General features: G+C 42.7%; 1 protein-coding gene across 1 annotated transcript; it reads left to right on the top strand.

The window, feature by feature from the left end:
- Positions 1–2,647: 2,647 nt before the first annotated feature.
- On the top strand, positions 2,648–7,290 carry tmem174 (transmembrane protein 174). The gene is made up of 2 exons (XM_015966956.3): positions 2,648–3,333; positions 6,423–7,290. The coding sequence occupies exons 1-2, from the start codon at positions 2,657–2,659 to the stop codon at positions 6,535–6,537; spliced, it is 792 nt and encodes a 263-aa protein (XP_015822442.3). The 5' UTR covers positions 2,648–2,656; the 3' UTR covers positions 6,538–7,290.
- Positions 7,291–16,130: the final 8,840 nt, after the last annotated feature.

Genomic DNA, 16,130 nt, shown 5'->3' with positions numbered 1-16,130 from the left:
TCTGGCAGGAGCAACCACAACCTGTTACACGGAGATTTAATTGTTAGTGTTGCTGCAAAGGTATGAAAAAAGTACATTTGCAGACTCTGCTGTTGTATGAACCCCTGGAAAGGAGGAGCGGACCCTTCCGTGCCATGTTCAAGGGGGCATGTCACAGGCTATTTGTCAGGGTGAGGATGTGTGTGTTTGGGGGAGGGGGTGACTGAGAAATGATCTCGTTTTGATTCCAGGGATGGAGCTCTGCTGCTCTTTAGCATACCAGCTAAACCAGTCATTCCAAGTGCTTTTGTACAAGCAAACAATGAATTAGACATGTTTCTAATTGAAGAAACAGGCTGGTTAATACAATAAGGTGTGTTTTGAAGGACGATTGCAGCAAAAGGAAGTGCAAACTCAAGGGATCAATATTCTCCAGGAGACTTACACACACAGGCACACATGCACAGAACGTTCCTTCCTTCCAAAGAGGAAATGTTCCCTCCATAAATATTTGAAGTTTGCTAATTGAAAGAATCTGCACAGCTGCAGTTCTGGGAAGTTCTTTAAACACGGCCTTCATATGGATTCTTTGTGTCTGTCCTCTTCTTCATTAGTGTCAAATGAAATAAGCTGAGGATATGGTAAACACACACACACACACACACACACACACACACACACACACACAGGTTAGTCTTGATCAGTACGTATCTTTCCCTCCATTGTTTTGCTTTGCTCCCACTCTCTGATTAGCGGCTGTGTTACATGGAGCATAACAACGATGCTCTTTCATGAATCCCTTTGAAAACACTGTTTGCATGTCACGGCTTGAGCCGAAACGTCCTGTACTTGTGTGTGTTTGCCACACACACACACGCTGAAATGTTTGCAGACTGTTTAAAAGAACTATTTGAGAGTTAGGTTACCCTAAACAGAAGTTGTCATGTGACTCGCATCACCTGCCCTGTGAATGAGTCCGTTAAGGTGCTGCAACGTCGCTCGATTTCACAGCTTCCCTGAAGCTTCTGCTTCCAGCGGTTCATGGGAACATTTCTTTTACCTTAGCAGACATCTTGGATCAGATCCAGTTGAATCTACAAGCATGAACTGTGTGTAATGGTTCTAGCTGTGAAGCTAAAACACCCGGTAATATGGAATGTTTCTAAGCCCTTCGCCTCTGCACACTTGCTGAGCCTCAGCAGCACGAGTTGCTGATAATAAGTTATGCACAACGGCGCAGTCAGACAACATATCTGCAGGAAGTGAAGTGTAACCCTTCAGATCATGCCTGCAGAGTTTTCAGTGTTTGACCTTTCTCCCCGCAGCTCCTCAAGCAGACCATGAACAGACATAAGGGGGAGTTTACATCTGGTGCTAACATGACTTCTGGCTGATCCACTCATGGTTGGACACCTCTGAGTGTATTGGTTTGTACAACACACGTCCACATGCATTTGGAGTGGCCACATGTGATCAGATTTTCTTTCCCCTCTCGCTATCAGCAAATAAACACGAGACCAACATTTCCAACAGCTTGCTCCTATCCTCTCAGCCGTGGAGTTTTGTAACGTCCTTTACTACCGTGCTTTGTTGGAGATGACAGAGCGGCGTGAATCATGGTTTTGTGAAGGGATTCCTATTCCAGCCTCATCACTTCCCGTATTGACTACTGCAACGCTCTTCTCTTCGGTCTTCCTCACAAAACCCTCCGGAAACTCCAACTTCTCCAGAACTCGGCAGCCCGCATCATTACCAGAACTCCCTCCTTCCACCACATCACCCCTGTTCTTCAGCAGTTCCACTGGCTCCCAGTCACTTCCAGAATCCAATTCAAAATTCTGCTATATACATTCAAAACCATCCATAACCTAGCTCCACCGTACCTCTCAGACCTCCTTCATCCTTCAACCTCCACCCGTTCCCTCAGGTCCTCCTCCTCCATCCACCTCTCTGTCCCACCTCTCCGTCTGGTCACTCTGGGGAGCAGGGCCTTCAGCCGCTCTGCTCCCCAGCTCTGGAACTCACTCCCTCCTGACCTCCGTAACATTGATTCCCTCACTCTCTTTAAAACCAGACTCAAAACTCACCTGTTCCGTCTAGCATACCAATAATTACTCTCTTTGCTCCAATCTGTCTGTTTGTTTTATGCTGTTTTATCTTTTATTGTTGTGTATTTTATCTCTGCCTGTAAAGTGTCCTTGAGTGTTTAGAAAGGCGCTGTTGAAATAAAATGTATTATTATTATTATTAGTTTTCAGCTTTAGGGGGTTTAAAGTTATTGTTTCACCACAAGGAGGCTGCAGCCCCACTTTACCTGTTAAATCCACAAATGTGTGAGGAACAGCTTTGTGATCTGTCCTTGTGAAGTCAGCATGAATGAGTGCTAATCTTTCTCCTGCACTAATGTCAGCTTCTCCATCTTCTCCTGTGGTCCTAACACTGCCCAGTGGTGTCACATCTTATCTTAGTTAATTATTTACAACAAACCAAGATGCATTTTATTGACTTCATAAACTATTTAATAATCTGACCATTTCAGTCAGAAGCCACATCATTCTGACCCCCCCCCCATGTTTACGTGACTAACGGGATGCAAAGCAGGTTAACCTGTGACTTGTTCTCTTGGCTGTAAGCATTCAGAGTTACTCAGTGTTCATGCAGCTGAACTCACTGTTCCATGCGGGACACAGGTTGTCCCAGCTTGAGTGTTTACACACTCAGAGAGCTCATGCACCAACAAGGACGTCAAGACCGCTGGACCAACATGGTTGGACAACGACCTGAGTTAGAGACCAACAATGATGCTCCACGGCCACAGCTGTCTGAGAGTTTGTTGGATGGCGAGAAGACTGCAGCGGCCTTGTTGCTATCCGGAGTCCTCCTCGCTATGGTGGGTGTCACCTTCACTTCGATGGGCTGGCAATACTACCAAGCTAACCTCAGCTTCCAGTGGACTCAGCTTCTGGGCCCTATCCTGATCTCAGTTGGTGGTACCTTCTTGCTCACCAGCGTCTGCAAGTTGAGGTTCCTTTCTTGCTGCAGACAGCAGGAAGAGGAGGTTTATGTGATACCCGTCAGAGAACAAGGCTCTGGAGGACACCCTGTAGTGGTTCGCAGCATTAATTCACCAGAGATGCTCCCGAGTGCTGCTGCAATGCTTTGCATTCCACCAACTTACAGCTTCATTACCCAGGAACTGTACCAAGGAAATCAGCTGCAGCCTGGTACGACTGTGAGTGGAGTTAACACGGGCCCTCCGACTTATGACACTGTTTGCTGTGCAGGAAATGCTGGATTCACTGCAGAAGACAGCGCAGCCCACACCTCACAAACAGGCCAGAAGAGGATAAGCCGGTAAAAAAATTCATAAACGTGTCTTTGTAAGGGAAAATGCATCATTTCCCTCATTCTTTACATGAGTTCCTGTTAAAAGACTCATTCACCCATTTTTTCCCTAGTAAATATGTGGTCTTGAGTGTTAATGAATGCCTTGTGAGTCATTTTCAGTGGGGAAAAAAGCTCTGGTGCTTCGGTTTTAATAATAATAATAACAATAATGCATTGAACTTATATAGCACTTTTCTAGACACCCAAAGACGCTTTCACACACTCTCACATTCACACACTGCTAGTGATGGTAGGCTACTTTGTAGCCACAGCCGCCCTGGGGAGGTCTGACAGAGGCGAGGCTGCCATTTGGCGCCGTCGGCCCCTCTGATCACCACTAACACAGGCAAGTTGGGTGAAATGTCTTGCCCAAGGACACAACAGCAGGATACCCCTGGCGGGAGCTGGAATCGGACCCATGACCCTCCGATCATGAGGCAACCCGCTCTACCACCTGAGCTACTGCTGCCCCGTTTTAGGAAGTAGAAGTTTTTCAGAGGAGAAGGGGTGGACAAAGAGGATTATGAGTCTAACTCGTTACTTTTCACGATATGCAAATATCTAGTCTCTGATTGGCTAACAACAGCACAACTCTTCTGCTGCCTTTAACAAAGTCAGAACACTGTAAAACACATGTTCTTGGGTAAAAATTAAAGTTGATGTCTTATCTCCACAAATTCTTCATGCCCGAACTGGTTCTGCCATGTTGTGGAGTTTCTAATGCTAACGGTAAACTTCTACTCGCTGAGACGCGCTCTGCTCTCTCCTGGATGCAAAATTACTACAACTTTCTTTGGTCACAGGCCATGGCGGGCGAGGATATGAATGCTAATATTCCATGTGACATGAGAGACCGGCTCCGTTTCCCATCTATTTTCTTTCTGCGGGGGTTGAAAAAATGTTGACATTCAGTGTGAATATGCAAATCAGTAACCAATCATATTTCTAAAAGAGCAAGTGTCACACGGTTTCTCAACATTTAAGGCCTCCATTAATGAAGACGTAATGAAGATACGTGTCAGAACCTGGATGGTCTTTGTAAAGTCTTTACAAGGTGTTCCGGCTTTTATTAAAAGCCCCATGGCCTCCCTATTAACAGGGCGGGGAGGGTTTTGAGCAATATTCTGTCTCAAGGAGGTGGTAATTAAAAATCATGAGCCGTGTTTCCACTATAAGAATTCTGGGAAATTCTTGGATGGGATACAGAGTTGCTGCGTCTCCATTCAAACTCAGCCCTTGCTGGACTTTGCTAAGGCATCCGCATTTCCCGAATGCTTCAGCAGTGATTGATGTCACTGATCAGAGTCAAAAAGCTTCCACAGACATTATTGACTTTAAAAGTTTTACTCTGTTATAGTTCAGCACAATTTAATTGAGTCGGAATAACCGGGAGAGCTGTTGAATGATGTGAAATGACCAGAAGAAGCGTCATTTATAATAAAACCCTGTGAATTTTGTCGTTTTGGGGGAATTTCCGCTGCATTTATTGGTGTTGGGAGTTTGGTAATGGCAATGTTAAAGCAGCGTGAACACTCTTTTTCTTTCTCTTTTATTCCCATCACCAGCAACTTTTCAAACTTTACAAATGCTAGTTGTTAGCTAAAAGTTCTGCTCAGCGACTCTACCGGGTCATTCGAGGTACTTATGATGACGACCCGCACTTGTATAGCGCCTCTCAGAGTAAGGACTCCAAAGCGCTTTACACTACAGTGTATCATTCATCCATTCACACACACACATTCACACACCGATGGTGATGTGCTACAATGTAGCCACAGCTGCCCTGGGACGCACCGACTTACCCCTGTTTAGATATAAGACATGCCCAGAAACTGGTCCTTTTGGCTGGGCCGTTGAAGTGGAAACACGTGCGTGCCGTGAAGTTCCAGTAAAATTATCCTTCAGTTCCATTAATGGAAACACGGCCATGGTGAGAAGTGTACACGGGCCAAAAGGGACCATGGAAGCAGCACATCTATGATGTGTGACCCCAATGGCCCTGTGTGACTCCGGTACTGGGAATGTGTGTTGGCTAAGATCCTGTCACACCATGACATACCAGCTCAGTGGCCCAGTTGTATGAGTGAAACTGGGAGATTCAGATTCATGTTTGGGTCATATCACTTAAACAAACGGGACCCGATGCCTCCCTGCTTGACACTCAGCTTTAAGGGGTCGGATTGGGGGAGAAATGCAGCACGACCTTTGGAAAGCCCAGGGTATAGCATGGTTTGTTGTGATTGAAGCGGCAACCCTTTTTGACCCAACTGGTAGATGTTGACAACTGCTATGGTTGACGTAGGGATACATTTCGATAGAGAGATGAAGTTGCCAGCACCTTACGCCATGTTGGTTCTGGTTCCTGTCACACAAAGAGAGTAGCACAAATACTTATATTTCCTCAGCTGTTCCATAAAAGAAACTTTTAGCCAATGGGAACGATCGAGGGCATCTATTAAAATAATCACCCCACTGGGATATCACATCATACCAGTGACCTTTTTCAGCATGCACATGCTTCGTAAAACAAACACAGTCTTTAAGATTTAATTAAAAAGTCCTATTTTCCCACCTGTTCCTGCACCAAGATGTAGGGCGCAGCTTTCTTTCCACTAATTGCAGGATCTCATTTATTTGAAAACCAATCAAAGATCCAAAGACGGACGTCTTGTTATAAACACAAAGCTGCGTTCCAGCTTTTCTTTTTTTTTACTGTCTTTTATTGGTTTTAGACAATTGCTCCCAGCAGGTTTCCAGGAAGGCAGTTCACTTTAATCCAAACAGACAGCGGGAATAATACAGTTAACCTGTGATGGCTGTAAACCGCAGCTCAGATCACATGAGCACACCGACTCTCAAGTTGTCTCAACTCCTGACCCGTCTGACTGCGTCTCCGGGAGTTAATGCCAAATAGAGGAATGATCAAGGGAGAAACTGCTCAGTGTTTTCTTTTAAAGGCTAACTTGGGTTTAAGCGTAACCAATTGACCCAGTAAACACGAGGACGTTTGCCAGATACTTCAGCCTGTCTGAGATCTGATGTTTTTTTTTTTGTAGAATACAGAAGACGGAAAGGGAACAAGGACGTCTAGACGAGAGCAACTCCACCTGTCGACATCCACCTGCGTATGAAGAACTCTTCCCTTCTAGTCAAAAACACAATCCTACATGAACCCACTGACAATTCCATTAGTTTCAGTTTTCCTGATGGAATTCATTTCTTTGTAAATACATTCAAGAAATTAATCAACTCTTCAACTGATCCTGAGTCAGTTGTAGCCTCAGCTGTCTCTCTGTAGCGTTACCATGCTGTGTGTGTGTGTGTGTGTGTGTGTGTGTGTGTGTGTGTGTGTGTGTGTGTGTGTGTGTGTGTATGAAGATATTAAATCCACTTTAGTCTCCCTGGAGGAAAACGCTCATAAAACTGAGATTTATGAACACGATCAGCTCCATGTGAACCCTGAAGTTTCTGGAAAAGTTACAAATATTAAATCTTGGTTCAGCATAAATAAAACAGACACATTTACCATCTGCTTGGTGTTTCTCAGTAGCTTCGCAGACCTCCATTCAGGCCTATTAAATACCGTCAGATGATGCAGATGTTTTCCTTTCACTTCGATGGAGGGACCCAAAACAGGTTTTTCTCTTAGTATGCAAAAGAAAGAGACACGGTTATGCTGCTGTTTACTCAGAGATCATTTTTATCAGAAATGTGCTCAGAAGCTTCATGAGGAAAAAGTTGTTGTTGTACCAAAATTTCACAATAGTTGTCAGAGTGAGTGTCACTGTACCACATGGGGGCAGAAATACTGAAGGTATCTGAATCCATTCACAGCAGGGGTTATGTCAGGTGTTTAACACACACACACACACACACACACACACACACACACACACACACACACACACACACACACACACACACACACACACACACACACAAAGATTTCCATATAATTCAAATAATAATACAAACAGAATTATTACTATTATCATTTTTATTAATATTAATATTATTAATAATAATAATAGCACTTATAATAATATTAATAAATAACAATATTTTTTATAATATTAATAATCATTATTAATATACAATTTTTATATTCTAAAAATGGGTTTTCCACATCTCATTAAAACATTGTTTCATTTACTAAAATGTCATTATTACAAATATAACAATAATTATTATTGTTGATAATATAATTTCAATAATAATTTTTGTTTTGAACATATCCAATAACTCATCTATTTGTGATTTTGTTTTCTAAATCTCTTTTTAAACGTAATTTCAATATTTTATCTTTTTCATTTTTCAGCAGCACCGTTCATAATCTCTGAAACCTTTAATCATAACGGAAAAATCTGGAAAATCTATAAATAAATTAAATTCTTTCAATGTTTTACCAACGTTATTTATACTGAAATAATTCCACTTACAGCCTATCACAAATTGCACATTCATACACATAAATAGTAATGCACGCTTACAACTTCTAACATAAATATTATTGTTAATATTAGAGAAAACAAAATAAACAAACGTATATTTATTCATTGTTAAATGATTTAAGGTATTTTGTACGACTCATGCCTCGCAAATAACAAGAATTTATTGACTTGAGAAGTCTCAGTGAGCTGGTTATTCAATTAAAATTATTCTGCTGGTGGATTGACGCACCTGATGAATTCTGTTAAACTGAAAACACGCAGTTTTGCGTTCAAATAAAGAAAACGTGCAGGAAACCCTGTTTTAGGCTGATCGTCATATTTTACACTTCCCGCAGGAAGGGCCTGCTTCGGATGGCGCACCGTTGGTGTGCAGACCTGAAGCCGCAGCGCAATGTGACTTTCATTACATTTACAGCTCAGTAAAGCGCGGGTGGTCGACACGGGGAGACCCTTTATTTTAATCTGAGTTTTGGAAAGCTAGAGAAGATTTCTGAAAGTATTATGGGATATAAGTAACCATAACAACTCCCTAACCATAATTAAAAAGTGAAAAAGGGAGAAAATAACATCAGAAACAGGAAAGTGGGAAATTTTCAATAATTTGTGGTAAATAATGAGACTGTAATGACCCTGCTGGATGTTTTAAAAGACAAGAAACAACTGAGATTTATTTTATGAGGCGAGTTAAACTAAAACATGCTTGTTTGTTCCCGAGAGCGACAGGTGTTTTTATCGACCATTTAATCATGTTTTCCCCCTCCAGGTTGAGCATGATCCACCATAAAATATAAAGTAGTCCGACTGAGGCCTTCTTAAAGCTTATCGTTTATTACATGAAATAATAATAAGGATGGTGATGATGATAACAGCCTAAAATAATCACTGGGTGTGTGCAGAGATTCTCTCTCAACACGAAGCTGCAAACGTGGAAAAGCCGGAATATTTGGTCAGTTTTTGATTAGCAAACTAAATAAAACACAATTAACATTTAAGAATAACATTTAAACAAATAATCGTATTTTGATTAAAAAACTTATTTCCACTCAGTTTCATAAATGAAAAATATTTTCTATTAAATTTGAAATGTTTTCAAAAAGTCTCTTTAACCCTTTCAAATCTGATTTAATGTTATAAAATATCTAATATTTAGACAGAAGCTGTAATATGATAACTACACAACCACAATCCAACGTAAATACTACAATCCGCAACTTGCTACTTGCAGTACTTGGACGTTCCACCAGGGGGCAGACTAGATCGATAGTTTTATCCCTGGAATGTACAAATCTTGTTAAAGAGGTGGAGATAACAGGTGTTATACATGGGGTGACGTTTCAGCCTGAAACACTAAAATATTTAGATTTTTTAAAGTTTACGAGTTTTAAACAACTTTTGGCTAAATAGTTTCAGCTTGTAAACGTGTCAGAACGCTTGACAACTACTCCAGTTTTCTATTTATCCTGTAGCTACAACCAATAATCAGATTTAAAAAAAATTTAGAGGCTTTATTTTATGTAACCAGGTCTGTTTAAGGCAGGGGATTTTCTTCATTAGGTCTTACTGCTCAGACTCTGTTCTTTGCTCTTGTAGGTTTTTGAAAGTTATGCAAAAAATTTGCTCCTTTTCATCTCTTTCAAAAGGATATTATTTCAACAAAACAAATAATTTCTTTAAAATCTTTAATTCGTTCAAGTGACATTTCCTAAAAAGCCCAACTCTTTGGAGTGAACGGCTTTTGTTTTTCGGACAGGTCTGCTGGGCCTCCTTCCCCATTTTTCCTCCCACAGCTTCCTTGAGATTATTTTTCAGAATCTTCAAGTGTCTGTTTTGAAAATAAGTTCCTGATCTGACATCAAAAGCTGCAGAGCCACATTGGTGGGCTGCGTACGCGCCTGCTTTCAGTTGGTCAGAGCCCGTGTGCTGCGTAAAGACGGGGGAACAAATGGATTCCGTTTGCAGGAAAACACGCTGGAGGGAAAACTTTGTTGTTTATGAAGCACACGTGAAACCACTTACATCGAAATGATCGTCCTGTTGTTGCAGCTTTCCTCCTTTGCCGTTTTTAGTAATCTCGCCAGCAGTGACACCACCCAGCGAGCAGCTCTGTGTCACTTTAGGCCCTCGCGTTGCTCAGAATGTTTGTTTTCTCAGCTTTTATAAAGCAGGTTTGAGTTTATTACTATACTCTAACTGGTTAAACACTTCTCTCTTTGCTTCCTGGTGAACTGACGGCTCAATTCTGCCCCACAATGCAGACAAAACCCTTCTCTGGTGCACTTTGTGAGGAGATCAGCAGAGAAAATGATCTGCAGGAATATAACACATTCATATGCTGTACTCATCCTTGTACCAAGCTGGACTCCATGCTCCTTTAACCAGAGACACATGCACACACAAACTAACACTGATTGGAGGCAGGCTTACAAACGTGGGCAGAAAACACACTTGAACACACACGTTTTCCGGTTATTAAAGTAATCCTTCCTCTTTTATTGTCCGAGAGCCAAACAGTGACTGTCACCACGATGAAGCCACCTCTTCCCCTCTCTGTTGAACCATTTAACCATGTTTTTAATTTTCTTATTCCTCTATCCTACTCAGAAAGCAGGTGTTCGGCTCATTCAGGCGGAGCACAGCGAGGTCACATTCATCTGCTGCCATGTTTAAAATTGCAGTAAGTGACGAGTGTGACCACAGTGGATCATGAAGTCGCGTTCTGCTGTCAGAGTCTGGCCTTTAGTTCAACACACGGTTACGAGAGCTGCTCTGCGATTGCACTTATGAACCGTATTCAGTTTTATATAGGATAACTTTGGGCTTTCAGGGGGTTTTATGAACATTTTAGGTGACTTTTATAAGCACGAGTTCTTAAAATGACATGATTGCTGTAGCAAATGTAGCAATATGTTTTTTATGTGTGCTTGATTTCACTATTAAACTGACAATGTGTAGTTTTTACTGTTAATCTGTGTAAATATCAATCAAAATGTTGAAAATGAATTCAATGATGCCCAGTTGTTGAAAAATGTAGCGTAACGAAGGTCAAGTTTTTCATCTAAATCAACAGCAACAAACTTTTTCATTTGCAGACACAAAAATATTGGTGGCTTTGTAACATACGACCATAAAAATCAGGTCTAAAAATGCACGAGAGCGAGTGTGTCTCTGGGTGACGCCATATTAGATGCCATGTTTTCAAGTACGGCTATAACTGAGTAGATTGTAAACCGTGAGCTAATTTTTTTTTCTGTCACGAGACATTACTCATAGATGTGCCACCAGACAAACAGACAAAAGGCTGAAAGAACAGCAGATGAACGTGTAGCGTTTAAACTAGGACTTGAAAAGACTTAAAATGACTTGGGACTTTTTTGAGATTTGTAAAGCAATGACTTGGTCCCACCTCTGGTAATGTCTCTGGACGTGAAGCAAACAGCTAAAACCAGCGTGAACATTGATGCGGCCTACATTTGTTTGAGAGATTTAAAGCTGCTATAGCGAATCAACAGAGCAAGCTAGGTTTTGAAACAAACACTCATCTCTCCCGTCGGGTATCTCCCCTGACTCTGCCGGATCCGAAAACCTGCATTTTAACTGGTCGTCATATTCTAGGTCCAAACATCTTTTGTTGTCCGAAACTTCAAACTGTGTTTTTCTTTTTTTGGGGGGGGGGACTCTGGTAGCAGCCGGCTGATTCTCCTTCTCTGATATTATTGAGCGGAAAAAGTCTCACACCAGTGGTGTTCTGTTGATAAGTATGCAAGTGCGAGATGAGTGGAAAACCCAGAGAAGTGCGGTGATTTGGCCAGATCGACAACCAGATGGTCCAATTTTTGCTTTTGGTCCAAAATGTGTTATTGGCGGAGGTTTTTAGACAAATACCACAGAACCATTTCATTATTTTTTTTTAAATCGCCACAATATATTCTTACCTATACTATGTTCAAATGTTGTTAACGGAAATAAAACAATGTTTTAAGCTAATTTGTTTTCCACATTTGTCATTGCAGCTTTGTAGGACGCTACGGTGACCCGGATCTCTTTACTTTGTGGCTTGTTTTAGTACCAGTTGACTTGTGTTAGCATTAGCTCATCGCTAATGCTAGCTACAGCAGGCTGAGGCAGCACTGTTCACAACAATTGTAATTCTGCTGTCAACAAGTAGGGGAGAAGTGGGAAACTTAATAAGTGTTGCTTTAACTCCAACAATAAAACAACAGTTACCAAAAATCTGAGATTGTGTCTTTTTTACATGAACTGTAAACATTAACTCTTTCCTCTCCACCGTCGCCACATGCTTTAGTATGAGGATTGCTGTAAAGACACTGACACAAGTCAGTGACTCGATGCAACCTGCTGGGTTCCTTATACAGGAAACATTTTACTGATTGGCTTAATGAACTTAACTGTATTGTAATGTTTACTTTGTGAAGTGCTTTGAGACTCTTGTCATGATTTGGCGCTATATAAATAAACTTGAATTGAAACTTGGATTGGCTGCGCAGTGGCGCAGTGGTTAGAGCTGTTGCCTTGCAGCAAGAAGGTCCTGGGTTTGCTTCCCAGCCTGGGATTGTCAGGTTTAAGCACCTAAGACACCATATAATAACACAACACAAGGAAAGAGACACAAAAGTCAGAATTCTGTCGAGGAGAATGGAATAAGGCCGCACCAACTCAGTCTCCACTGAGCTGACAGTTCCTCCAAACCACTCTGGCCTTTGGAATCCGAGCACCTCTATTTATTACAAGTTGGGAGCTTCCCTAGTGACATGCCTGAGAGCTGATCTAAAGGGAGGGGGGAAACACAGCTCTCAGTCCTAAATTGTTACAAGTTTAAAACAAAGAGTATTCATTATTGCACAAAGAACTTTCAGTGTCTAATCACACGATGAGTAGCAAACAGTTGCACGAGTCAGCAATTGACAGAACAGCAGATCTCCACAGGTCATCCTTGGATCACATTAGGTCAGATTTTAACACCCTTAAAGTCTTATGAGGGGACTTTACAATACAGCAACTGTTTAAGCATTCAAATGGTAAAATCATTAAGCATAAAACATGGTAAATGAAAAACAATCTTTAATTATAATAAAAGCATAAAGCATGATAAATGAAAACATGAATAATAATTCTATCAGGGATCTTTCTGCATGAAGTTTGCATGTTCTCCCTGTGCATGCGTGGGTTCTCTCCGGGTACTCCGGCTTCCTCCCACAGTCCAAAAGCATGACTGTTAGGTTGATTGGTCTGTCTAAATTGTCCTTAGGTGTGTGTGTGTGTGTGTGCGTGTGTGTGTGTGTGTGTGTGTGTGCGCGCGTGTGTGTGTGCGTGTGTGTGCGTGATTGTTTGTCCCGTGTTTCTCTGTGTAACCCTGCGCGGACCACCCAGCGTGTCAAAAACAAACGCTTGGTCAGCTACCCTCCACGTCAGACCCCTGATGCCAAAAGTGCCCTTTTTCGTTACTTATGTGCGAAAAGGGGTTTTTCCCTTATTTGACTGCAGATCCCAATGCAGCGTTACACTGACGCGATGGGATGTCCACAGCCGGGGCACCAAACAAGCTCATTGTACCTCACCTCAACCTTGTCCTCTTATTTAACCTTCCCCTCACCCCGATCCTAACCTTAACCATCTTGCTAGCGAACACGTTAGTGATGTGTCGGTCGCTCTAAAAGCCAGCTCTATGAAGTGAACGGCGGGAGCTGCCTTGTCATTGGTCGGGTTTGGACCGAGTCAACGTGAGGGGGAGGTTTCAACTACCACGGTGGAGGTTAAAAGTAGAGGGTATTTGTAACCTCCCCCTCGCCAGATGGTATGTTCTAACGTTCCCCTTGGGCGGCAAATACGAAAATTGACAGTCAGACTCTGACTGTCAGAGTCAGAATGCATGGGAAACAAACGCTTGATCACAGTGAGAGTAACGTTTTAGGTAGCAAGAGGGTTAAGGTTAGGATGAGGGAGAGGGGAAGGTTATAAATAGTGAAACGTTAAGGTTTAGGTGCGGTTAAATGAGCTGGTTCAGTGCCGCATCAGCGGATATCTAATCACGTCAGTTTTACGCTGCATTGGGATCTGCAGTTACAAAAGGGAAAAAAAATAACCTTTTTGCACATAAGTAACGAAAAAGGGCACTTTTGGCGTCTGGGGTCTGACGTGGAGGGTGGCTGACCAAGCGTTTGTTTCCGATGCTTAGGGTGTGAGAATGTGTTGCATGGATGGACTGGCTCTCTGTCCAGGGTGTACCCCGCCTGATTGCCCGTTGACCGCTGGCGATAGGCACAGCGACCCTGCGTGGACGAAGCAGGTTCAGACAGTGGATGGATGGATTTTGTATTCAGTTTTATTTTCCCTACACTAAACCAACTATAAACATAATCTTTATTTAATGGAGGTTTCTGTTGGAGGGGGAGGGTCTCATTACTATTTCATACAGCAGTGACAGACAGCAACACAAAGCAGCCACTTAGAAGATACTGATGGTTGGTTTATTTACTGTTTGGATGGCGATCCGTCAAGGGCTCAGCTCCCCTGATGGTACAAAGGGTGTTTTCCGAGGTCACTGTGAAAATGAAAGGGCAGAGGGTCACTTATTTGCCTAAGAAATGCTCATAAATATTTTGATCTCAGCTAGGAGGTTTCCATTCCTCCCGTATCAGCAAATACAACAGTAGGTACAACATTTCACACTAACAGAAATTAGGAGCAGGGAGAAAAGTAAACACAGGAGAATTTGGGAGCTGGATATTTTGGAAATTAAATCCTGTGTTTGTATTAATATTTCACCCCTGGGAAAACACTGACAACTCAAAGGGCACGCAACCAACATGATGTCAATTTGCTGCTGTACGCTGGGTTTTAGGACTTTATTGAATCAGGGCAGAAAGGCTGCGGTGGGTCGAGACGTTTGGGAGCAGGAGAGAAAATCGCAACTTATTTTTGTTTCAAACGTGTTCCCGTCCACATATGGTCCTTGTTTGGCCCTGTATACTGAGAATCTCAGAGGTGACCCGTGACCCGTCTTCTCAGACTGACATGATTTCGGCTGTCTCAGTCTGAGCCTTGTATGACCCTGTGTCCCCGAAGTTCAAGGGTCGCCTCCAGAGAGCAGCAAATTAACCCAATGTGCCAGAGCTGGCATGACACCATGTTCAGCCGAGCTCTCTCGTTTAAATATTCTCCTGTTTTCCAGAAAATGCATTTGATGGTAATCTGTTTCTGTTCTTGGCCTTTTTTGTGGGTTCTTTTAAAATCCACCTCTCTTCAGAGTTTATGGTGTGTGACTAATTCTCCTTCTTTTAACCTCCCCTCATCCGTTCCTGCTGAAATCCCAACCACTGCAATTGCTCTTACCCCTATTTCATCTTCCTCCTTTTTGCTTTGGGCCGGGCCTCTGTCTGAGCTCCTCTCTCAGCTAAAATCCCCCCTCCCCGTGTGTCTCTCCCTGCGGTTAAAGACGTTTCAGTTCAGCTGTCACAAATTATGTTCGCCTGCCCAGCTGTCAAAACAGGGGGGGTGTCCCTTTCATTCCACCTCACAAACTACGAAAGGAGAGGGGAGAAGGGGTGTGGGGGTGGTGGGCCTTAACGCTCGTGTTTGGACACAAGCAATTATCTCTAATTATTGTTTTTCTTTTCAGTTTCCCTGTCCTGATGGAGGTCCGGCGAGACGAACATGCAATAATCCGCTCCAGTCGTCCAGGATCAGTGGGCCTTCGGAGTCCGGGCCTGGTCCTGGGACTCTGTGGCTTTCATCTCAATGTGAGTCAGGAGTTGATTCAAACATGTAGTGATGGGAGAATTAACCCCTGGGACCCAGCTTTCAATGGGCTCAGCTAAGAGATTATATGTGTTGATGGCAGGCTTTTATATGCAGTGGGCTTTCAGAAGTTTAGCTGTTAAATCAAGGCACCGCAGTCAGAATCCTCACCTCTGTCTTCGGTTTCACCCACTTGCAGCTCTTTTTTTTTGGAATTGTTGCCTGAAACCGTGCATGGGAGGACGGAGCAACACTTTCCCCTGAAGCTCTGGTGGCACAACCCACCAGAGCTCCCAACCCTAACCAGAACTTCACAAATTATAAGCTCTCATCACACTGCCTCTGTAGCTTTACATGCTAGCATGCAGCTATTAATTCCCATGACCATCACAGTGCTTTTGGGAATCCAAATAGCGTTTGCGGCCTTTGAAGATAAGCAGGAAGTAAAAACTGAAATGCACACAAATGTGAACAGAGCATAGGAGCGTGTAGCTCATGTCAGATGAACAAGACATTCCTTCAGGCTAACAATAATTCAGGGTTTACGCAAACATCTTT

The sequence above is a fragment of the Nothobranchius furzeri genome, chromosome 6, assembly GCF_043380555.1.
Source record: "Nothobranchius furzeri strain GRZ-AD chromosome 6, NfurGRZ-RIMD1, whole genome shotgun sequence".
Lineage (NCBI taxonomy): Eukaryota > Metazoa > Chordata > Actinopteri > Cyprinodontiformes > Nothobranchiidae > Nothobranchius > Nothobranchius furzeri.
Note: the sequence above shows the minus strand (reverse complement) of the source record. Positions and strands in the feature narration are given on the sequence as shown.

Coding starts and splice junctions, on each gene's coding strand:
- tmem174 (XM_015966956.3), top strand. CDS start 2,657: ATGCGGGACACAGGTTGTCCCAGCTTGAGTGTTTACACACTCAGAGAG. Junction 3,334..6,422: donor GGCCAGAAGAGGATAAGCCG/GTAAAAAAATTC, acceptor TTTTTTTTGTAG/AATACAGAAGACGGAAAGGG.